The sequence below is a fragment of the Lepidochelys kempii genome, chromosome 1 (assembly GCF_965140265.1).
Source record: "Lepidochelys kempii isolate rLepKem1 chromosome 1, rLepKem1.hap2, whole genome shotgun sequence".
In the NCBI taxonomy this organism is placed as follows: Eukaryota; Metazoa; Chordata; order Testudines; family Cheloniidae; genus Lepidochelys; species Lepidochelys kempii.
Window position 1 is genome coordinate 247,643,093 of NC_133256.1, and position 25,448 is coordinate 247,668,540.

General features: G+C 43.9%; 1 protein-coding gene across 2 annotated transcripts in view; it reads left to right on the top strand.

The window, feature by feature from the left end:
* Positions 1–23,609, top strand: part of MKRN1 (makorin ring finger protein 1) — a 37,732-nt gene extending 14,123 nt beyond the window's left edge. Inside the window, exons 2-8 of one of the 2 annotated variants that reach the window (XM_073322585.1) lie at positions 4,692–4,820; positions 10,787–11,013; positions 19,900–20,126; positions 20,648–20,862; positions 21,594–21,637; positions 22,177–22,315; positions 22,683–22,853. In XM_073322585.1, coding sequence (XP_073178686.1) covers positions 4,692–4,820; positions 10,787–11,013; positions 19,900–20,126; positions 20,648–20,862; positions 21,594–21,637; positions 22,177–22,315; positions 22,683–22,767 — 1,066 coding nt within the window. In that variant the 3' untranslated portion in view covers positions 22,768–22,853. Of the gene's footprint in view, positions 1–4,691; positions 4,821–10,786; positions 11,014–19,899; positions 20,127–20,647; positions 20,863–21,593; positions 21,705–22,176; positions 22,316–22,682 lie in introns of both variants that reach the window. The other variant, XM_073322577.1, reaches the window with a different exon arrangement.
* Positions 23,610–25,448: the final 1,839 nt, after the last annotated feature.

The following is a 25,448-nucleotide window of genomic DNA, read 5'->3' on the forward strand; positions in this document are numbered from 1 at the left end:
CTCACCACAATGACATTTAACTTTAAAAGGGGGAACTATACAAGTATGAGGACACTAGATAGGCAGAAATTAAAAAGAGCAGTCACAAGGATAAAATGCCTGCAAGCAGCATGGAGACTGCTTAAACGCATAATAGCGGCTCAGACTAAATGTATACCCCAAATCAAAAAGATGGTAGGAGGACCAAAAGAATGCCGCCATGGCTAAACAGCTGCGTAATGGAGGCCATTAGAGGCAAAAAAGCATCCTTTAAAATTCAGAAGTCAAATTCTAGTGAGGCTAACATTCACAAACTCTGGCAGGTTAGGTGTAAAAATATAATAAGGCAGGCCAATAAAGAATATGAGAGGCAGCTTGCCAAAGACACACAAACTAACATTAAGATTTTTTTTTTTAATTTTCTTTTAAATACCTCAGAAATAGGAAGCCTGGAAAACAGGCAGTGGGGGCCACTAGATGACCAAAGTGTTACGGGAGTGCTCAAGGAGAACAAGGCCATTGCAAAGAAGCTAAATGAATTCTTTGCTTCAGTCTCCACTGCAGAGGATATGAGAGAGGTACCCACATAGAGCTATCCTTTTTGGGTGACACATCTAAAATGCTGTCCAGCAATGATGTGCCAATAGAAGAGGTTTTTAGAACAAATTGATAAATATTAAAAGTAATTCATCAGGAACAGATGGTATTCACCCAAGAGTTCTGAAGGGACTCAAATATGGAATTACAAAACTAATAACTGTAGTATGTAATCTATCGCTGAAACAAGCCTCTGTAACAGATGACTGGGAGGGAACTAATGCAATGCCAGTTTTTAAAAAGGGTTCCAGAGGTGATCCTGATAATTACAGGCCAGTGAGCCTAACTTCAGTACCAGACAAATTGGTGAGGCATGATTTTCTTTTACAAAAGCCATGTTGACTCTTCACCAACAATTTGAGTTTATGTATGTGTCTAATTCCTTTTTTCCCTATAGTTTCAACCAATCTATTAGTATTCTTTTGAGGGAGTCAGCAAGTATGTGGATAAGGGTGACCTACTTGATGTGTACTTGAATTTTCAAAAAGCCTTTGATAAGGTCCCTCATCGAAGGCTTTTAAGGAAACTTAGTAGCCAGGGGATAGAGGGAAGGTCCTCTTATGGATCTGTAATTGGTTAAAAGATAGGACACAAAGGGTAAGAATAAATGGTCAGTTTTTACAATGCAGAGAGGTGAACAGTGCAATACACCCAAGGCTCTGTACTCTGTTCGACATGTGCTGTTCGACATGTTCATTAATGACCTAGAAAAGAGACTGAACAGTGAAGTGGCAAAGTTTGCAGACAGTACAAAATTATTCAAGATCGGTAAGCCCACAGCAACACGGCAAGGAGTTACAGGGGGATCTCACAAGATGGTGACTGACTGGACAACAAAATGGTAGATGAAATCAGTGTTGATAAATCCAAAGTAATGCACACTAGAAAGCATAATCCCAAGTATACGTATACAATGATGAGTCAAAAATTAGCTATTACCACTCGAGAGATCTTGGCGTCACCGTGGATAGTTCTCAGAAAAACTTCTACTGCACAGTAGCAGTCAAAGTCTAACACTATGTTAAGTCTTGTGAAAAGTGGGTGAAGTAGAGATCAGGCTTTATAGGTGATATGCATGTGGATTGCAGATGGAGTGTGAACTATTTCTGGAGCATGGTGCGGCATTTGGCTCATGATAAAATAAAGCGAGGAAAATAGTCTAAGGACAACACCAACAATTCAAAATTTAGAAGCAAAGTCTTTCTCTGGGGTGGATGTGGGGCTTGTTTTTTCTTCTGCTTTTTCATTTTACATTGCTGCAGGCATTTGAAATGTCTGCAGAATTTATGTCCAATATGCTGTAGAATATAGAAGGACCATCTCACTATGTTTGGTTTGCCATATCTTCATTTCTAAACAGGCTTCACAGGAGATGAGCATGAATGAGCTGGCTACTTGCATCCTCCATGTTCCAAATTGGGCTGATACAAGTCTTGGCCACTGCTATGTGACATGCTTTCTCTCTTTGGGATTAGAGGACCCTCTTCAGTGTGCAAGGGATCACTTTTTAAATCCAGTTTAAAAAAAAATTGTTATAAACAGCTGTAGAAACCTGAGACTTGGTCCTGCAAGATATTGTGTTCTCTCAGCTCCCATTGATTTCAATGGGAGTTGAGGGTGCTTTGCATCTGACAAGTTTGGGCTTTCCTCTCTTAAGATGAATTCCAGAACTTGAATAATTTTGGTGCTTAATATGGAGTTGTTGAAACACCGACAGTTACAGTTGTACACGCTCTGAACCTTTCCTGGTAGCCAGTTCCAGTTGGGCTCTGGTCATTTCACATATTTCACTCTGGCCTCAGTCCTGGCCATCCAAATTACTCAGTTGAGTTTTGAGTATATTTTCAGTTTTCCTCTCCATGTGCTATTGTGTCCCATGCAGCTTTTCAAGCCAGTTCTGCTTACTGTGACGCAGAAAGAAGACTGGCTCAAAGATGGAGTCTGGCCTTTATGCTGGGAATCAGAGGGGTGAGCTCCTAAAGAAATCTGCTTGGTCCAGCTACTAATTCCAACTGTACTAATTTCCATTTGACACATCAGCAAAATCTCCCACAGACCTTGATGATCTGTTCAGGTTTCATAAAACATGGTTAAACTTGAAAGGACACGAAGAATCTGTATTTGAACCATGTTACAACCAAATTAATTAGTTCTCCGTGTATGTGTAATTCCAACCCTTCAGAAACAGCTGTTGCTACAAGGCAGTGTGTCATTAGGGCTAACTTAGAATTCAGGGGCACCCTAGGTAAAATGATTAAATTGGTCTTTGAAGAAGAAGGATCATATGAGGATTCATTGCTATAAACCAACTTGTATATCTTGATCCTGAGATGGTAAATTGGGGGGGCGGGTCCTCAAATTTATACCTTCTCTTGAACGTTTCTGATTTATTGACTTTCTCAAACATATTGAATATATTGAAATCAGTATAGTTGTTGAGTTTGATAGCTAAAGTTTTCTGATAACTAAATTTGAGAAGCGACATTACTTATAAAATGTAAGAAGTTTGAGTGGCTACTTTTTCCGGTTCAGTCTCTCAGGATGTAATAGTGTTCTGTTTAGCTTATTGCTTCCAGCTAAATTTAAAAGATTATCTTACCTTTTAATATAAATTTTATAAATGCTCACTTTGGAATCTGAACACTTGTGTCATGACTTAATTTCTAGTATCTGGAATATGAATCTATACTTGTGTTTACAGTTTGAACCATAATGTTATCTCAAGCTGCCTTTCAGGGACATATGTAGGCATATGTAAGCACCATATATGGTATTCTAAAATATGTGCAATGTGACTATTATGCAGTGAGAACTTTGAATTTCCTGACTTTTGAATCTCAAGAACAATGTTGCGTTAAGTTTAATTGTGTTTAATTATAACCATGATATTCAAGTGAATTTCGTTTACAGTATTTAAGTTAACTTTGAGAGGGGACATGATAATACTTTTCAAGTACATAAAAGGTTGTTACAAGGAGAAGAGAGAAAAATTATTGTTAACCTCTGAGGATAAGACAAAAAGCAAGGGGCTTAAATTGCAGCAAGGGCAGTTTAGGTTGGACATTAGGAAAAACTTCCTATCTGTCAGAATGGTTAAGCACTGGAATAAATTGCCTATGGAGATTGTGGAATCTCCATCATTGGGGATTTTTAAGAGAAGGCTGGACAAACACCTGTCAGGGATGGTATAGATAATACTTAGTCCTGCCTTGAGTGCAGGGGACTGGACTAGATGACCTCTCGAGGTCCCTTCCAGTTCTGATTATCTTTAAAGGTTGAGTGAAGAGCTTCACTATCTGTATGGGGTAGGAAACTCAGTTTCTTCCAAGTCATCCAGCAAGGAGCAGGATTGCCATGGAGTTCAGCAATCTGAATTTACTGATGGCCCAAAATTGGTGCTGATTTCATGATGCTTGCAGGCAGCAGACACGTATTGTTGAGGCAGAGTATCTCTGCAAGGTTCCTTCGGATCCTGACTTCACTATGGCAGCTTAGCTCCTTCAGAAACTTTGCTGATATCGTCTTCAGTGACCGCACTGAAGGCCTCAGTGGTAGAGATTGTATTATTAGAGGTGGGTGTTACTGTTTGTACAACCAGCTGTATCTTTCAGGTAGACTTCAGCCCCCTGGGGAATATGTTTTGGCTTTTCCCTGGCCCAGAGCCATCAATGGGCTTCTGTGGTACTTGGGTCAAAGTAAGAGAATAAACTGCTATTCTCCTCACAGAATTGGTGTTCCAATTTCCTCCTCCTGGGTTTTGCTACCCTCTGCACCAGAGTGTTGGGGCAGCATGTGGCTCACTGGCTTTTTTTTCTTCTTGGCAGTCTACCCTTGCAGTCTCTCAACATAATCTTAAATTTAGAAGTACAAACCAGGTGCATTTAAAATGGGGTACCTCTCACCATGATTTATTCTTAATCACCTTCATTTAAACTTTATTTATAGCCTTACATTGGCATGTGGTCCAGGAGCTCATCACTCTCTAATACTGAAGTTCTTATTAATTCAACATTGCTTTCATTTCATTTACATTTACTTTGGATGGTAATATATCTGAAAATCCTAATCTGCATAGCTCTTCCATTGGTCCACTTCTGTAATCTTCTGTCTTGCAGGTATTTCATGCATGGGGTTTGCAAGGAAGGGAACAACTGCCGTTACTCCCATGATCTCTCCACAAGTCAGTCTGCTATGGTGTGCAGGTATTATCAGCGAGGATGCTGTGCTTACGGAGATCGTTGCCGGTAAGGAAAGATTACTGAATGTTACTTCTTTGAAAGAGGGACTTTCATCCTCAAGTTCCAGTGTGTCAGACTCAATGGAGGATGTCTATTAATGGGAGAAAATAAGAGAGAAAACAAAACTTGAGCAATATTTTCCTATATTCCATTGAAACTGCCAAATTGTTTTAATAAGAATCTCTCCTTCACAACCCACCTCCTCCTTTTTGCTGAGTCCTACAGTGATGTCTCAAATGTATTGCTTACTTCACAGCAGGAATAAACAGGGAAAGGGAGGGAGGAGACCATTGTTCAGATACAAGCAGAATTCAGATCTGGCATGTGTGATAACAATTGCATAATTAGACCTATTTGTCAAAATCTAGATGACTTTTTCAAACTGACAGGGCTGGTGCGATAATCAGTTACACTTGGTAAGTGGGTCGTTATCTTCAGAAATAACTGATTCCCCTTTCATCTGTGCTTCTGATTGTACCCATAGCTGTTGAAAAGTGAGCATGTTACGCTTTTAAGGCCCTTTCTAGGGAATATAACTTTGAAGTATAGTAGCGAGGCATCTAAAGTATTGTCTGTGCAAACAGGTGTGAACTTGCTCATGCAAGCTTAACCTTACTTAAAATAAGAAGCCTGTAACTCTCTGACAAGAGGAGTGTGCATGCAAAGGATTTTGAACTTGTCCCAATGTGGAACAGGTTTAGCAAGGCTAAACAGTCATAAATTGAATAAACTTCAAAGGCTACTCTTAGGTCTCTGACTTAACATCCTAGTTAGTGAAACCTGCATATAGTCAAATATTTATAGCATGATTGTATACAGCTGCACACTGCAGGAACACTAATGATATCAAAATAAAACCTAGTACAAAATCTAATCTTTTTTTCTCTCTCATGGGTAGTGGAATTACTATTATATGAATGTAAACCTGCGGAAATCTCTGAACAGCCATTTTTATACTCTGGCCTATACCATTAAGGGTATATCTACACTATGAAATTAGGTTTATATTTTTATAGAAGTCTATTTTTAGAAATTGATTTTATACAGTTGATTGCATATGTCCCCACGAAGCGCATTAAGTCGGCGGAGTGCGTCCTCACTACCTTGGCTAGTATCGACTTACAGAGTGGTGCACTGGGGGTAGCTATCCCTCGGTTCCCGCAATCTCTGCTGCCCATTGGAATTCTGGATTAAGTGCCCAATGCCTGATGGGGCAAAAACATTGTCGCGGGTGGTTTCGGGTGCATGTCGTCAGTTGCCCCTCCCTCCGTGAAAGCAATGGCAGACAATCGTTTTGCGCCTTTTTTCCTGGGTTACCCGTGCAGATGCCATACCACGGCAAGCATGGAGCCCACTCAACTCGCCATCACCGCTGCTGTTGTGAGCATTGTAAACACCTCGCACATTATCCTGGACTATATGCAGAGACGCCAGCATGAGGAGGATTTTGATGAGGACATGGACACAGATGTTCCTGAAAGCACGAGCTGTGGCAATTGGGACATCATGGCAACAGTGGGGCTGGTTGATACAGTGGAATGCCGATTCTGGGCCAGGCAAACAAGCACAGACTGGTGGGACCACTTAGTCTTGCAGGTATGGGATGATTCACAGTGGCTGCAAAACTTTCGCATGCGTAAGGCCACTTTCCTGGAACTCTGTGAGTTGCTTTCCCCCACCCTGAAGCGCAGGAATACCAAGATGAGAGCTGCTCTGACAGTTGAGAAGCGAGTGGCGATAGCCCTGTGGAAGCTTGCAATGCCTGACTGCTACCGGTCAGTAGGGAATCAATGTGGAGTAGGCAAGTCTACTGTGGGGGTTGCTGTAATCCAAGAAGCCAGTGCAATCATTGACATTCTGTTATCAAGGGTAGTTTACTCTGGGAAATATGCAGGTCATACTGGATGGCTTTGCTGCAATGGAGTTCCCTAACTATGCTGGGCGATAGATGGAATGCATATCCCATTTTGGCACCAGACCACCTTGCCAACCAGTACATAAACTGCAAGGGGTACTTCTCAATGGTGCTGCAAACACTGGTGGATCACAAGGGACTTTTCACCGACATCAACGTGGGATGGCCGGGAAAGGTGCATGATGCTCGCATATTTAGGAACTCTGGGCTGTTCAAGCAGCTGCAAGAAGGGATTTACTTCCCAGACCAGAAATTTACTGTTGGGGATGTTGAAATGCCAATAGTTTTCTTTGGGGACCCAGCCTACCCTTTGCTCCCATGGCTCATGAAGCCTTACACAGGCAGCCTGGACAGTATTAAGGAGCAGTTCAACTATAGGCTGAGCAAGTGCAAAATGGTGGTAGAATGTGCCTTTGGACGTTCAAAAGCTCGCTGGCGCTGTTTGCTGACTAGGTCAGACCTCAGCACAACGAACATACCCATTGTTATTGCTGCCTGCTGTGTTCTCCATAATGTCTGTGAATAAGGGGGAGACATTTATGGTGGGGTGGGAAGTTGAGGCAAATCGCCTGGCATCTGATTTTGAGCAGCCAGACACCAGGGCAATTAGAAGAGCACAGCTAGATGCGCTGCGCATCAGAGAGGCTTTGAAAACTAGTTTCCATGACTGGCCAGGCTATAGTGTGACAGGGGTGTGTGTGTGTGTGTGTCTCCTTGATGCAAACCTGCCCCCTTTGCTGATTTTAATTCCTTGTAAGCCAACCACCCTCCCCCCTTCTAAATAAAGTAACTATTGTTTTGAAACCATGCATTCTTTATTAATTAAAAAAAAAGAGAGATAACGGACAAAGTAGCCCGGGTGGGGTGAGGGAGGAGGGAAGGACAAGGCCACATTGTAGTCACACTAACAATCAAACTGTTTGAATGACAGCCTTCTGTTGCTTGGGCCATCCTCTGGAATGGAGTGGCTGGGTGCCCGGAGCTTCCTCCCCCACATTCTTGGGCATCTGGGTGAGGTGGATATGGAACTTGGGGAGGAGGGCATGCGGTTATACATTGGATGCAACTGGGGTCTGTGCTCCTGTTGGCTTTCCTGCAGCTCCAACAGATGCTTTATCATGTTTGTTTGCTTCCCCATTAGCCTCAGCATCGTGTCCTGCCTCCGCTCTTCATGCTCACTTAATTCTTTCCTGGCCTCTGCCACTGAATGCCTCCATGCATTAAGCTGTGCCCTATCAGTGCGGGGGGACTGCATGAGCTTGGCAAATGTGTCATTGCAAGTGCGTTTTTTTTCGTCTTCTAATCTGCGATAACCTCAGACACGGAGATGGTAGGGGGAGCGTAGAAACATTTGCACCTGGGGGAGATAAAAAGGGAGAGTAAAATTTATGACGATACATTTCTGAGAATAAAAGGGAGACTCTTTCACAGTGAATCAAGCAATTCACAGCAGACAGCACATGTGCTTTAGGTACAAGGTTGCATTTTGCCTTTTATATTGAGCGCCTGCTGGTAAAAGCTGGGCAACAGAATTCCAGGCAGCCATGGTAAGCCTTTTGGTACGTGGGGTTGGCTTTTTACGCCTTTATAACATGTAGGAATGTTTTCAAACTGCAGCGCCCTCCTTTTCCATAGCAAGCAATGCTGGTTGGGTTTCACATTTAAAAGGAGGGGCTGTGGTTTTTGAGTGGGTGTGCAGAACACACGTCCCCCCACCCCTCCGTGTGGTTATTCTCTGGGATGATCCCTTCTCCCCTCCCCCCACCGCGTGGCTATTCTCCGGGATGATCCCTTTTTAGCCAAGTGCAAACAGCCCAGCATGAACGGGGTCCTTTTACTGTTCCCTTACAAAAATTCCCTTATTTCAACGAGGTGACCCTGAATGATATCACTCTCCTGAGGCTAACAGAGAAAGATATAGACCGAATGTTGCTTGAATGCAACCAAAACCCAGGACCATTCACTGCCATGGTTTGTGCTGCAATGATTCCCGAATACTTGCTACTGGCTTGGCGTGGTAAAGTGTCCTACCGTGGAGGACAAAATAAGGCAGCCCTCCCCAGAAACCTTCTGCAAAGGCTTTCAGAGCACCTCCAGAAGAGATTCATGGAGATGTCCCTGGAGGATTCCCGCTCCATCCCCAGACACATTAACAGACTTTTTCAGTAGCTGTATTGGCCGCGAATGCATCCCAGTTCTTCAGGGCAAATCAAACATTAAACACTATTGCTTTAAAACCCTGTACTTTAGTGACAAATGTGCACTCACCAGAGGTGCCTTCTCCAGCTTCAGAGTCGGGGATCCCGCCTTGGGAGGGTATTGGCTCCAGGGTGATGAAAAGGTCCTGGCTGTCGGGGAGAACGGATTCACCGCTTGCCTGTTGTGTATTCTCCTTCTCCTCCTCTTCCTCATCCACAAAATCCTCCTCCCTGTTGCGTGAGACCCCCCTCCCCCTTTGCAGGTGTCCACGGACAGTGGTGAGATAGTAGTAGGGTGTCTCCTCCCCCCAGAATGCCATGCAGCTGATCATAGAAGCGGCATGTATGGGGCTCTGACCCGGAGCGACCGTTTGCCTCCTTTCTTTTGGTAGGCTTGCCTGAGCTCCTTAACTTTCACGCGGCACTGCTGTGTCCCCCTATTGTAGCCTCTCTCCAACATGCCCTGGGAGATTTTGGTGCATATATTTGCATTTCTTCTTTTTGATCAGAGTTTGGCCTGCACAGATGCTTCTCTCCATACAGCAATCAGATCCAGTGTCTCCTGTTCAGTCCATGCTGGAGCTTGTTTGCAATTCTGGGGGGACTGCATGGTCACTTGTGCTGCTGAGTTCGCCATGCTGACCAAACAAGAAATAAAATTCAAAAGTTCCCAGGGCTTTTCCTGTGTACCTGGCTAGTGCATCGGAGTTCAAAGCGCTGTCCAGAGCAGTCACAATGGAGCACTCTGGGATAGCTCCCGGAGGCCAATACCGTCGATTTGCGTCCGCACTACCCCAAATTCGACCCAGCAAAGTCTATTTTTAGCGCTACTCCCCTTGGTGGGAAGGAGTACAGAAGTCTATTTGAAGAGCCCTTTAGGTCAACGGACTGGGGTTGGTTGTGTGGAGGCAGTCATTTTTAAATTGACCTAACGTGGCTAAATTCGACCTAACCCTGTAGTGTAGACCAGGGCTTAGTCATCATCCATTTGAAGATGTGTGAAGGCTTAAGATTCTCAATTGAAAGAGCAAGGGAACCATGCTGAGAGGCATGGTTGACTTCCCTTTGAGAATGTTACTGATTTACACAGAACTAGGATGCCCACTCCAATCAGACTGAGTACTTCTTCGCCTTTATGTTTTAACAATTGTATCTTCTTCATTACTGTTCTCATCAGTGTAAAAATCTTTGGCAAATATCTCTGAAATATTAACAGAAAAATAAATCGCAGATCTGCAAATGAAACTAATGTTTTAGTCTGTGGAGCCTGATGGCTGTCAGGACTTGGACTTCTAAGGAAGCAACATTTTCAGTCTCTTGGTGCATAGGGGATTAAGGTCTCTCATTAGGAAATAGTGACACCTTTTGTGCTCATCATGGATGTAAGGCCAGGGAGTTTGGATGGGGAAAGTGTGTTTACTGAGTCAGAGTAGCTGTTTGGTTTTTAATGTCTGAAGTTAGACAGAAGGATATTTGAATGAGGCACAGTGATTAATGTTGAGCAAGTAGGAAGTATTCAATAATAGCATATCTGCATGTGCTTTGAAAGGGCTAGCTTCAGATATGGTTGAAATAAGCTGTTGTAAGAAGCACGCAGGCAAATTTGCTGTGGACTGCTTCATCTCCTGCAAAATCACCAATAGCTACTGTCCCCTTAAACAGTGCTGGTAGGTTTTAAAGTAAACTGTTTCTGTTTATGTAAAGGATTACTTTTCTAATCTAGCTCTGGGATATTTAGGGCACCTCTGGTATTATGCCTCAGTGACTCCATTTCCCTGTGCTTGTGTATCAGTCCTTTGTACAAGACTGTTGTATGGGTGACTTCTTACTGAGTTCACATGCAGCATTTAATTTATTAGATATGAACATACCAAGCCATTGAAGCGGGAAGAAGTGACTACTGTGAATCCAGCTGCAAAAACTTATCCATCAGCATCTTCAGACCTCCCATCTCTCCCTGAAGCACTTGAAGCAAGCACTGGTGAGACTGAAGTTAAAGATACAGATCTGGCAGCTACAGGAGCAGGTGCTGAAGACTGGGTGAATGCTGTAGAATTTGTCCCTGGGCAGCCATATTGTGGACGTGGTAAGCTGATCATGGGATAACGGTAATTTTCTTTTGTGGGTTCACAAATTACATGCAGTGTGCAAACTACTTCAGTGTTTTGTCATCTTAAGCCATCTGTAATGAGTGTGAATGTTTTGTTTTTAAAGTGGAATATATTCTTCATGAATTGTTTTTAGTTGATCCCCCTATTCTGAAGTTGGCTCACATACTCTTGCATGGGCAGCACAGTGATTCCACAGCAGTTATTGGGGGTAATGGAGCACCTGGGGCACGGACCCAAATGTTCTAGAACCTGTATAATGAAGGGCTCGCCCTGTAGTTCCTCCATTCCCTTTTTTCCCTGGTCTAAGTAGGTTGCAGAACCTTCTCCTTCAAGTTCCCTCTCTCTCCCCTTAGAGAAGCGGTGCATGGGTGTGTTGTACATATACAATTTTTTAATTGAAACAATATTAGATTCTTTTCTTTCTAGTGTTTATCTTTCTATAATTGACTTTTCATAGGACACCATGGATGATGTTGGCAAGAAATCAGATTTCAAGAGGGTGCCCCTCTTGTTACCAAAATATATGTGATCAGTACATCTGTTGTCTGGTCTGCCTTGGAGAATCTTTGTGTTGCCTTTATTCCCAGGCCCAGGAGGAAACAAGCTGGCTGAAAATGCTTACTTAAAAGAGGTTCTACTGCCTGGCCATATAGCATCCGTGAATCAGGGCAACAAAAACTCCAAATAAGACCTTGGAGCATGAATAGCTGTTACACCACACCATCATGGCTGGGGTGGAGGGAACTTTGGTGTTGAGTCAGTATAGTTCTGAGATTATTAGACGCATTCTGTTCCTGCAGCAACTCTTGATGCCCTCATATCTGCATACTGAGTTCACCATCTACCTCTACTGTTGGTGTGAACAGAGAATAATTTCACAGTTAAGACTCCAAGGAAAGGGCAGCTTTTGGTGCTGTTTGATTTTGAAGGCAGTCATCTTGCAGGCTGAATTCTGTTCTGGAGGTATCAGAATTGGTGACTGTGATAATCATTTGGTCTGTGTAGCTTGGATGTTCCAGTAGGTCCACAGGAATAAAGATCCACCTGTTTTCCCTTACTGTGCTTCTTCTCTATAGTGACAGTATGCAGATCTCTGTTTTCACTGGGGCAAAGGGGCACATAGTTCAAAAAACCTTCTGCTTGTGAAATCAGTTGAATATTGGATCTAAGAGCTTTGAAGTTTTTGAAGTTTTGAAGTTTCTTCTTCAGTGCCTTGACATTTAGGAATGCTGTTTGGCCAACATTCTTAACTTGCTTGGTCTTACTGAGGCTGGGTCCTCTCCATGCTTGGTCAGGGACACAATTTATGGAGACTCAGGGTCACCAGAGCATGAGTCTAACAAAGCTGAGAGGCATCGTCAATACAGAGGAGGAAGAATTGGATGACTTTGAGGACTGGAGTAATAGAAATTGAATTAAAATTAATAGCATAAAGTGCAGGGTCATGCATTTAGGGACTAACAAGAATTTTTGCTATGAACTGGGGTGTCGTCAGGTTAGGGTGACCAGATGTCCCGTATTTAAGCCCTCCTGTGGGTGTCCCGACTTTTTCTTTAAAATGGGCAAATTGCCCCATATTTTCTGTCTCCCCCTGCCCCCCCACATCAGTACTGGTGGGTCCTCCCGCTGGCTTGATCCCTGCTCGACAGCCTCCCGCCCAGCGGTGAGGGGGGTGGGGTCTAGTGGCCGTTGATGGGGGTGGATGTGAAAGCCTAGTGGTGGGGCGAAGATGCAGCGCGTGGGGCTGGCTGCTCCCCCTGCTGGTCCATCAGCGCAACCCCTGCTGTGTGCTGGTTTTTGGCCAGCAGGGCCCCGTCCCATTTCATACTGGCTGTGCGCTGTGGTGGCTGGTGAGTGTGGGGAGGCGCCAGGCGGCAGCCAGTTACATGTCACCTCTGCTGCCCATCCACTGGCCCTCTACATGGTCCTCCTCTTGCTGTCCACGCCCTGCTTTGTCCCCCCAGCCCCTGGTCAAAGCGCTCAACTCACCAATAGCCTGGCTGGCAGGCTCCTTCCTTCTCCCACTGCAGGAAAGCCCAAGAACCTCCGGCCCGGGGTGCTGACTTGGAGGAGCAGAGTCCTGTATGTGCCAAAGCCCCGCACAGTGCTGGCACAGGGAAGCCTCTCCACCCCTCAGCTAAGCTCTGGAGTGAGAGCGGGGGAAGCGATTTCCAGCCTGTTCATGCCCCGAACCTGCAGGCTCCACAGCAATCCCGGGGCAGGGACTTAGCACCCTCTTCACCCACCCTTTCCATCACCCTGGGTCTTGCCCCCAGGGAGTGTGGCTGCTCCATCCCCTAGGCATCCTCCCCTGCTGAGCCACCTCTCTGGACAGGTTCGCTGAAGCCTGTGCAGTCAGGTTCCCTGGGCCCTGGTGCACAATGCATTCTTAGGGCTTAACCCCTTCCTGCCCATGCTGTAGCCAGAGGCAGCTGGGTTATGTTGGTGGCCAGCAGCAGCCTGGAAGTGTTAACTGTCTTTCGACACTAATGCGGGCAGGAAGGGACAAGTTGCTTCCATCTACATGTGGGGGGTGGGGGGAGAAGAGATGAGCTCTGCAAAGACTCTACAGGTCATCCCTCCCCCACCCCTACCCCTGTGGCTGGAAGCAGCTCCCGTCCGTTCCCTCCAACACAATACTGGAAGGCTGCTGCTGGCCACATTCTGGTGTGAACCCTGGCAGAAATCTGGGGAGAGGAGTATGTGACCCTCCATGCCTCCCCACTTGTTGCCTCGGGAAGACGCAGCGCCATGTACCAGGAGAGGCAGGTCCATGCCGGAGGCCCAGCCAGGCAAGGAGGGTGGAGAGCGATGGGCAGGGAGGGTCAGGTCAGTTGGTCACCATCCCTGTGTGAGAGAGGTGTACGGGACTGTGTGTGCCACCCCTCCCCATGTGAACCTTAAAGATAAGAGGGTAAATCAAAAGAAGCCAACGATACAGGATTTCTTTTTAACGGGCTCAGTCAACTTGTTTGTTAATTTGAATGTTTGTACTGCATAGTTCTGATTTAATTGCCATTGAACTCGCTTGAATATGAGTACCTTTGCCAAGTGTCCCGTATTCAGCATAGAGAAATATGATCACCCTAGATCAGGTGGAAATGATAAAAAGGCATGTGCGTGTTCGTCAGTCACAGGATAACTGAGCCATCAGTGTGATGTGGTGGTGAAAAAGGCAAATGCAATCCTAGGATGCATCAGGGAAGGTATTTCCAATAGAGATAAGTATTAATAGAGGTGATGGTAAAACCTTATCTGTACTATGGACAATTTTGGTCACCCATTTTAAAGAAAAAAATTAAAAATTGGAACAGGTGCAGAGGAGGGCTACCACGATGAGCAGGGGAATGGAGAACCTAACTTATGAGAGGAGACCAAAAGCATGGCTTGCTTAGCCTAGAAGAATGAAGGCTGAGAGGGGTTATGATTGCTCTTGAAATACATTGCAGGTGCTGGGGGAGTTAAACAGCAGAAGAGCTATTTAAGCTAAAGGATAATGTTGACATAAAATGAATGGATAGCTCTGCCCATAAATTCAGGATGGAAATTAGAACGTGGTTTTTAGCCATCTGAGGAGTGATGTTTTGGAACAGCCTCCCAGTAAGGAGTTAACAATGGGGACTAACAACCTAACTAGTTTTAAGATGGAGCTTGGTAAGTTTCTGAATAGAATTATATATGAGAGGGTTGTCTGCAATAGCGGGGGATTGGCTTCGACCCAGGAGGCCTCTCCTAGTCCTATGTTCCTAAATAACTTTGTATTTCCCCCGGTCTCATTCCACATCCTTTTTATTTAAAAAATACTTTCTATTCCTTGGAGTTCTTCAGGGTGTTTATTTTTAATTTATAAAAGTTACTTCTAGGGGAATTCTGCAACAAATTAAAAATTCTGCGCACAATATTTTAAAATTCTGCAAAACTCTTCATATTTTATTTGTCAAAATAACACAACATAATCACTCTGATTTCAATTATTTTGGTAATTTATTTAAACTACAATAAGGTGGATGGCGAATGACAGTCAGGAGCAATAGAGGAAATCCCCAAGACCCTTGCCAAATAGTAATGTAGCTAGGTTTGACCCTTAATTTCTAGTTATTAGACAACAAATATATGCAGCCATATGCTCGGTGTTACCTCATAGGCAACAGACGAGCAAGTGAGGGCTGGGGAATCAAACTCGCAATTTATATTGGCTACTGACCATCTTCAGAAAGGTCAGTAGCAAACAGTTCATGGAGCACATTTTGATAGGAAATTTTTTCAATCCAAAAATGTAGACCAGTTCTAATCATGAAAGCACCATAAGTATTTATAAGGCCATACTGTCCTTTACAGTAAGGCCCCTGGCAGGCCGGACCAGTTTATTTACCTGCCGCGTCTGCAGGTTTGGCCGATCGTGGCTCCCATTGGCCGTGGTTCGCCGCTCCAGGCCACTGGGGACTACAGGAAGTGGCGCAGGCCAAGGGACATGCTGGCCGCCCTTCCTGCAGCCCCCATTGGCCTAGAGCAGCAAACCGCGGCCAGTGGGAGCTGCGATCGGCCAAACCTGTGGACGCAGCAGGTAAACAAACCGGTCTGGCCTGCCAGGGGCTTTCCCTGAACAAGTGGCGGACTGGCTTTGAGAACCACTGCTTTACACCACTCTGGCAATGTGAAAGAGCCTTAAAACTTTTATCTGTTTTATACTCCGGGGGAATTCACAAAGACAATGGGAACAATTCACTAAGCAGGCAGGCTGCTACATTCTGCTCTGCCTGAGGGGACAGAGCCTGCCCCATGCCTACCTCCTCAGAAACACCCTGAAGCCCTGCCCCTCCATGCTGAGTGTGCCGCAATAGCGAGTGAGAGGGACAGTGTATCTGTCCGTCTGTCTCTCTCATTTGCACAATTGTCTCCCTCCCCTGGCGGTGATTTATGTCTCTACCGGCTGCTCTGGGACCCGAGCCAACCTGCCTGTGCCACCGGGGAGGGGCGCATGACCGCTCTTGCAGCTTCCCTTTGCTTTCCCATCAGAAGTCCTTTTTCTGCGGGGAAGCAAAGAAATCTGCTGGGGACATGAATTCTGTGCGTGAGCAGTGACGCAGGATTCCCCCAGGAGTAAAAAGTGCTCATCGGTCACTGGATTCTGAGCCATACGGGGGGTAGGAATAATATACTAGCTCCAGGGGAGATTTCTCCCGAGTACCTACGAATTAAAATGACACTTTGGAATAGGAGGGGAAGAGGAACTCATGACTGAGGAGATTCCTTCCGTGTTCCATGAGGAACACCTCTCAGCTTCTTCCTATTTTAATACATGCCAATCACACTAGACTCTTGAGAACTTTTTGTATATGCAGTTCAGGAACAGACAAAATCTTTAGTATGTTGGGAGATTTTTTAAAGGTATCCAGCACATAAAGCTGCAGATAAGCATCTGGTGGGATTTTCACAGAGGACTATCTGCATTTTTAGGTACCAAGACAACTTTAAAAGATAGCTAGCTTTAAAAATCTAGCCCTGGGAATCAAAGGAGGGAAATAGTACTGTATTAGTGTGCCTTATGGAGTCTACAAAAAAAGCTTCTGTTGCAGCTAGCCATTTGTTTCAGTAGCAAAGAACCTGATGGGCTTTTTCAGGGCCACAAGGACTTCCCTGACTCCAGGTTCTCATTTGGTTGTGACAGCCATTATTTGGCCCAGAAGATCAGGTCTTTCAAGGCTGTAAGTTCAGCACCTCTGGACAGTAATTCAAGGACACCAGGTCAAATGGATAAGAGCCAAGGCAGTTGTTCTTTTTTTTGGTTCTTAATGAAGATTGTCATTTATCCGTGTTGTGGCAGAATTATGATTTGCACCTTTAGTCCAGGCTCCTGCCCTTCTTGGAATATTATTGTTAGCCAAGAGAAATGAAAGCTGTTGCTTGGGAATGTCAAGAAGCAGCTAAAGATAATGTTGTGTGCTGCTAACAATATATCTGATACATGTGATGTTCTGAAAGTGACCTTAAGAAGACACCTGTATCTCAGAGCTTTCAGGTTGTTTCTGTAAAGTTCAGATTCAAGCTTTCATGGAAAATTATGCACAATAACTTGAAAAGCAACAATGCTTTTCCTCAAGATTAGTCTGGAAGCCTTGGTCTTTGAGTTGTGTGCTTTGTGTATGTTTGGAGTAACAAACACCCAGGAAATACTCTTGAGGTTCAAGCTTGGCAATTCACTTCCAGCACTTAGGTATAATCGGCAAGCCAGACTAATCTCTGGAATGGCTGAGAAGAACAGCCAAGCAGTGTGGAGGAGAAAACGTCATGATCCAGGATCTACCCCATTTCTCCATTGTAAACCTCTTGAAAGCTGCTTCCTTCCTTCCCGTGATGCAGATGAAAGAATAGCTTGCAGGCTTACTCAACAGCCTGCTGGACCAATTTTTTTTTTTTTTTTTTTTTTTTTTTTTGCTCAGTCAGGAGAGTTACATGTACTCTGGCAACTAACGGAGGTCCCTTCATCCCAGTGTAGTGGTATCGTGATGCATGGAGGATTGAAGAATGGGAGCAACTGGAGAGCTTTCTCTTTGTTGAAAAGCAAGTCTTTGGGATTAGTGAGTTGAGAATTAAGTCATTCTTTTGTCTTTCGCTTGCCTGGGGCAAAAAAAAATCCATAGCAAACAAGCTGAGCCAGGATCAATATGACTGAACTTTAAAGTAAGCCTTTTGTGGTTCAACTTACCTCAAAGTGGGGGCATCCAGAAATACTTACTTACTTCTGCAGAGTATACCAAATGCCTGACAATTTGCACAAAAGCAGTGATGCTTGTCCCATACTTTTCTGCTCCATGGGGGTGGAGACCTTATTTTTCCCCCTCTTTTGCCTCTGGTTCTTGTAGAGAAGATGCAAGAGGCAACACACAATTCTTGTAGTACCAGATTATAAATGAGTTCTGGTTCTAGGCCTCATTCTGGCAGAGGAGCAACAGGTGATTCTTCTCTTCTTTTCCAGACCTGTTATCTCACAAGGGAGGATTGAACCTGCACCCAGATCCATAGTTCCTCCCTATGGCATTTTACATCTTGGAGTTTAGTAGATGAAGACTGCTCTTGGAAGAAACCCGGCAAATTACATTAGAATCTTGTAAGCCTTCCATTGGAAATCTTATGCCCTAAAGTGGAACTGTTTCTCATTCCTTTAAGGAAAGAGCCTCCAGATCCTGTCCTCGTTGTTTTATATTGGATTGTTTTTTCTTTCCCATATCAAATCATGGATTATCTTTCCCCACAGTTAAAGTAAGCCTTTAAATTAAGCATCTATTAAGCCTTTAAGAATAGTTGTCTTTTTTCACCTATCTGAACCTGGTGCTCACTAGGTCAACAGAAGATCCATTCGAACCTAGACTGTTTTCTTCTTTGCTTATTTTGTAATGTTGATCAGAAATGCAAGGTGCCATTGCTGATCTTCCTTAGTGTTCAATATGGATAAACTTAAGTTTTGTCCTCATGCCAAAGTGGCATCTCACTTGTCATTTAAACTGAACCATTATCTTTCCTCGGCTCATGACTGAGTTGGTGAGGCTATTCCATAATTTGGATGATAAAAGGAAATTCAGTTATACCATTTCACAAATCATCCTGTAGGTTCCTGGCACAGAGGGAGAAATCTCAAGAGGAATCCATCTCGGCCCAGAGGGAGTAGACAAATGGATAAGATTTTCAGCTCAATTTATGACCAGGCAGGGATCCTGTTAATCAAAAGCTGCTGGCACTCCTTTGACTAGGGTTGCTGCAACACTGCCAATTTAATTTAGAACTGTCTGTAGACATATCTAGGAACTTGGAGAGCATTTTCTTTAGATTTAATTCACAAACTTACTCAGTGTTCTCTTGATGACCAGGACAAATCCTATGGCTGATTAGGAACAGAAGTCCTTTAATCACTATTTCAGCTAGTTCCTGGGGGACTAATATTGCTAGTTCTTCTCCCCAGAATGAAGAACAGCCGAGGCAATTTATGAAGAGGAAACAAAGATTACTTATCTGTGATCAGAATTCTCTGCAGGTATGATCTCAACAAATCCACGCTCGTTATCCCGCCTTACACTTCAGAAGGGGGATTTGAGATTTGCCAGAGAAGTAGTAAGAGACTTGGGCAGGGTTCTTATCCTCTGTTCTAGAACATTCCTGTGACTCCAGCAGTGAAAGCCACCCCAGCAACTAACTGCTTAAGAACTGCAGCCTGTGCAACAGCATGCTAACTAACATGACTCATGAGCATAAGAATCTGTTGAGGCAGTATTTTTGTAGCTCCAAGTTAGTCCTCCTGGTAAGTATCCTTCCTCTTCTACAGGGCCTAGGTGTTGGCTGTATAGGGACAAAACACCAGTTTTAGTGGCTGAAGCACAAGAGTTTAACCACCATGTACTGAAGCTTGATTCAGCCCATGTAAATCATGTTTGAACTGATTCAAAAAGCAGGCGGGACAGGGTTTTTAACCTACTGTCAGCATGATTTAATTCAGTTCATACTTGAACCAAACCTTGTTACAAGCATGGTTGAACCACAAGAGTATTTACCCGCTTTCAGAACTGGTCAGTTTTCTTAGTATTGACCTTGTCCTGTTGGATAAGGTTGACTCTCACCACTAATGCACTGATTGCCTTGCCTTGCTTATATTGAAAGCTGAGAAAATCAGAGTTGAAACTACTTCCGCACTTCCTTCTAGGGTGAAGAAATTGCTACGTCATTTCAGGGCGAGGTTTTGAGGGCTTTATTGTTATGTTCCTTGGATAAACTGAGTTGGTTTGCTGAAAGTTTTTATAGCTGAAAAGCATGCATTGCAAACCCTAACACTCAAATGTAACACATTTACCATCTCTAACTTCCCCCTGCAGCTGCCCCTTCCTGCATCGAAACACCTTTGCAGGGAATGGTAATTGAGGAAGAGTATGAAAAGCAGCAAGCAAATGTGGAGATGAAGAAGCAACTGTGCCCCTACGCTGCAGTAGGAGAATGTCGTTATGGAGAGAACTGCGTGTATATCCATGGGGATGTGTGTGACATGTGTGGGTTGCAGGTTTTACATCCAGTTGATGCTGCCCAGAGATCCCAACACATAAAGGTAAGGATACAAATGGCTTGTGTGTTGAATAGCTTCAGGTTACTCCCTTGCCTTGTACAATCACTTGTCATTCATTCCCTTTCTTCTGAAGTTGACTGCATGCAAGTCAGTCAGTTAACAAGAAGGTCCACATTGCAAACTGAACTATTTCCTGTCAAGGCTGTTTTCAAAGCAGCCTTGTTTAAAAGAAGCTGGACGCTGTCTGCATTGAGGATAAAGTCTGTATAATTGTACTAATGCTTGTTTCAAACACTCAAATGTGGGTAACTTAGGTCAGTTTTCGTGAAGTTTTAGTTCAGCTATTTCTGCCTGGGTTCTTGGAAAAGAGCCTGAACTTGAAGTTGACCATTGCCTCCTATTACCTGAAAGATTGTTTTTTGACAACCTGAACCTTCCAGATGGTTTATATCCTTTTTAGTGTAGAATGTGGGGAGAATATATTTAAGATGAAACTAGTGAGTCAAAACGTATTAAATAGTGCACAGGATTACAGGCTGGTTTTCTCTCTCTCTCCTCTTCAGTCTTGCATTGAGGCTCATGAGAAGGACATGGAGCTCTCATTTGCCGTTCAGCGTAGTAAAGACATGGTGTGTGGGATCTGCATGGAGGTGGTATATGAAAAAGCCAACCCCAGCGAGCGCCGCTTTGGGATCCTCTCCAACTGCAACCATACTTACTGTCTCAAATGCATCCGCAAGTGGAGAAGCGCTAAACAATTTGAGAGCAAGATTATAAAGTGAGGCACTTCCCCATCTTGACTGTGCTTTGTTACGTGGGAAGAATTTAGTATCTTGTGACAACTTGCAACAAAGTTCCCCCACAAAGACTGCATTTAATGCATCCTAACTAACATTAATCCAGAACTGAAGTCATCTTCCAGGGGTAGCATTTTGTTTGTATTACAGTCTGACCTAGTTAATCTAGATTAGTTTGCAAAATCCACTTATTTGGATGAAAGTCATGTTTTGTCTTCAGTTAGTTACCGTTTAAAGGTTTCAGGCACCCAGATTAGATGGTGAAAACAGATTAACCAGTTCTGAATGTATGTTTCCTAACTTTTCACTGCCCTTATTAGCCAGCCAATGACCCATACCCTCTTTGAGGCGTTCTAAAGAAACCCAAACAAACAAATACAAAAACCAAACAAAACTACAAAAAAAATAAATTTATCTAAATCTAAAGAAAAAGGAGTCTGTGTGAAATGTTTTTTTCCCCTCCCCCCCAAGTTCTTTGGAGACAAAATGATCAGCTGCTGAGTTGAGTTCTGAAAGAAGAGGAAGAGTTTAGGTTGTCGTCTTGTGCAAAAGAGAACGTAGATTGAAAAAGAAGTACAAAGTCCTGGCAGTAAGTGCCCAGGCACACTAGGATATATCTTTAAAGATGGGATATGTGCTGTGGTATGTTTTATAATGGGACAGAGCGCCCCTGTAATGTGGAATTTTGCAGTGCAGTCTCTTCGTTCCCCAGGTCCTGCCCAGAATGTCGGATCACATCTAACTTTGTCATTCCAAGTGAGTACTGGGTGGAGGAGAAGGAAGAGAAGCAGAAACTCATTCAGAAATACAAGGAGGCAATGAGGTACGAGCGCTGCAGCCTTTTGTCAAGTTAAGACTGCAGAGATAAGGGCACACCTGGAGAACAAGGGTGTTTATCTAAAGCCCTCTCATACCTCCTTTCCACCCCCACAGTGCATCCTTACTTATCCACCCACAGATGCATGCATCCACACAGTCACCTAGCTTTCCTATGTACTTATTGACCTCACAAGCTTTTTCCTTACCCACCCAATACATAATTGATACAGTCATAAGGTGGTAGACTTGTGCACTGTGAGTCATCAGCTTCCCTATGCATGCATCTACCCACGCACACATCTGTTGGGTATGCACATAGTGTAATACATCATTTCTGTGTATGTATTTTTATTGATAAAATGGTGTCAGCGGCAAATGGTGCATATTTAAAGAGACCCACTGGACGATAGGCAAATGCAATACTGAATTCTGACTGGCTCTGCTGTGAGTAAGGGTTGCGATATTTTCCTTTCCAGCAACAAGCCATGCAGGTATTTTGATGAAGGCCGTGGGAGCTGTCCATTTGGAGGGAACTGTTTTTACAAACATGCATATCCCGATGGTCGCCGAGAGGAGCCACAGAGACAGAAAGTGGGAACATCGAGTAGATATCGAGTAAGTCTCACTGCTTTTGCTTTCTAAAACAAAGGGGTAGACTTTTTGAAAGAGAGAACGAAAAGGTGTGAATACCTCAGATTTTGCTTATCTAGTAAAACATACATAGTAGATTGGAGGGGAGAGTGGTCTGAAGACGAAGTGATGGAGGGCAGACTGTTCAAGAGACATATTTCCTAATGTCACCTGTATCTTGAGGCAGAAATGTTGGTGGTGGTCAGCTATAGCAGGAGTAAATGCAGATCCCACTGTGAAGCATGGCTAGCTGCATGTTATATACCTGGGAGCTGAGCATTGTAAGCCCCAGGAGCATATGTATCTTGTAACTCTCGGTCACACAAGAGCAATAACTGTGTTCCCTTTGCAGGCCCAGCGAAGGAATCGGTTCTGGGAATTCATTGAGGAGAGGGAGAGCAGCGACCCCTTCGAGAACGACGAGGATGAGGTGGTGACCTTTGAGCTCGGCGAGATGTTGCTCATGCTTTTGGCAGCAGGAGGCGATGATGAGTTGACAGACTCCGAGGACGAGTGGGACTTGTTTCACGACGAGCTGGAAGATTATTATGACTTGGATCTATAGCACCTGTCAGCGGAGTTTGGACTGTCTGCTCGGCATCAGGCAGTAGCTCTTTCCTGTGGCGTGGCAGTGCCTGTGTTTCTCCTAGGCAGGCCTATCAATTCCAGGTGCTGTTGTAATAACTTTGACCCAGGGTCTGTCTCCTCCCCTCGCCCCAGGAGTGTTTGTTTTTCTCTGTTTAAACAAATAACAAGACATCTTTAAAACGTTAGTTTTTGTAAAATGAATTAACTGTCAAACAGTTAGCTTAGGTTTGTTGCTTCATCTGTGTTCCTGACGGGATTCACCCAGTTCCAGGGTTAAAGTGTTTACAGGACTTCCACACTCATCTTGAAGAGCCCAGATACAAAAATGAGAGCAGTGGCCATGCAGTGGGGGGGTATAAATTGGCCAGTGGCCTTTTTCTGCTGTGGACTTCAAATCAGTACTTCCGATTTCAGGCCAGACACATGTACTTCTTGCTGGCTTCAGCTCTGTTCCAACCCCTGATGTACACATCTTCATTTGTGGTTTTGGTCTCTTGTTTACTTGCACATTACTATTACTACTGTGTAACCAGAACCAGGTGCGACTGTTCCAGGTTTTTACTGTGTTTAGCATGAAAGGAAAATGTGTTTGTACGTGAAAGGAGTACTTTCAATGTGTATAAACAAATAAATGCAGAGTTGGATCTCAAGGGCTGGGAGACTCTCTGTATATGTTTTAAAAAAACAAAAACCAACTCTCCTCACATTTTGGTGCATGAATTGTAATCTCCAATTGGACATGAAACTGGTTTAGTGGTCTCAGCCCAGTCTGTGGCAATGATCTTAACCATCAGATATAACTTGGCATTCCTTAATACATCAGCTCTCTCTAATGTATATTATAGGGGCTGACTAAAAGTAGGAATCTGGTTAGCCAGAAGAGGGTTCTCACCATATTGTTATCCAGTAGAACATCAGGTCGGGATCCCTTACTTGCATTGCTCACATAGTTTTATACCATCGATAACCACTCAAGCCCATGAGCTTATCTAGGAAATCATTATACTATTTAGTTGGTTCAAGGCACTCCTGGCTCATATCCCATCTGAATTATGCAGGTTGCTTGGAAGAGCTGCAAACTTGTTGTGAGTTATTGGGTTACCTAGCGAATAACTAGCAGTCATGCAATAGCAAGATAGAATCCCGTTGATAAGAGCTCATCTTTTGCCACCAAAGCTCCAATGCAGGAATTTTAACCTTGTGTTAAATTATTGCTGCTCTTTTAATGACTCATGGATGCCCCATGATCTGTTTTGCTGCTTCTCTTGCCTGAGACAGCCTCTCCTTTCACTTTTAAAATGGAATAAGAAGTTGTTGCTGAGGTCTATGATGTATTGTTTTGCAGCTGCCTTTTGTAAGAAGCACTTTTCCCAAATAAAAAACAAACAATTAAACAAGAAGTCTGTTCTTTCTTTAAGCTGGGAGTCTCTTGATCTCAGCCTCTGTTTGTATGCCCTTAGTGTAAACTAGTCTGGTTACTAGTAATTACTGAGTCCTGTGCAATGCCATAGTCATGTTGCAGCATTAATACACAACTGTATCTTGTCAACAGCCTTGTGCAAAACAGGAAATTCTATAATATATAAAGAGAGAACATTTTTATGAACAAAGACAGCTGAGACCACCAAACTATGAAAGTGCTTGGGATTACCACTGAGTGATAACAGAGGTGGCTTTCCTTCTCAGAGTTGAGGTCTAAGACTGGCTCAATTCTGTCAGTTTGTTCTGGGCAGTACATTTTACAACATGCACATCAAATATTGCTTGTGGTGTCAGTGGATAACAAACGCCTCCTATAATACTTCGTACTTAGTACTGTTTATCCAGAGAACTCAAAGCACTGCTGTAGGCTAACTACTTCCTGGTGACCACACCCTCCTTTATGGGCCACTGTGTATATTACACTGTAAAGTGCCTTTGTCACTGGGAATCAGGAGATATTTAAGTAAACGGCAGTGAAAATGTTTTCAAATAGACTGTGGGGGCAGGGATGAAGGAAAAGGTGAGTACTGTTGAAACTGGTCTTAGACTATCCAGATACCTTATCCTGCACACACACATTGTGGTGGCTAGTAGAATGCACAGATCCCAAATGGGGAGAGAAGTGTGGGGGTGGAGAGGCCAGGCAGAGTGGGGGGGAAAAGGATACAGAGCTAGGTGCGGGAGACAAAAGCATAGGAAAAATAGGGAAGGATGCAGCGAGAGAGTAACAACCGTTTTGGAAGGAAATGGGAGAGGAGGAAAACAAGGGTTAATGAAGAGAAAGCAGAACCAAACATGATGGACAAATTAACTTCCCTGTAGAAAGCTCGGTGCCAAATCATTTACAAATGTGCACATACTGTTTAAATAACAAAAAAAGTGGTTCTGTAGGATATTTTGTGGGAGAGGAGGAAGTGTTGAGAGGGAAGGGAGGGAGGTAGCAGACTTGGCTGTGCAAAGGAAAGGAAAAGGGAGCCCAATGTTCTCTGTAGGGGTTAGGGATAGAATAGTATGCTTCATCTTCATTGAGAATAAGCTGTGCGCACTG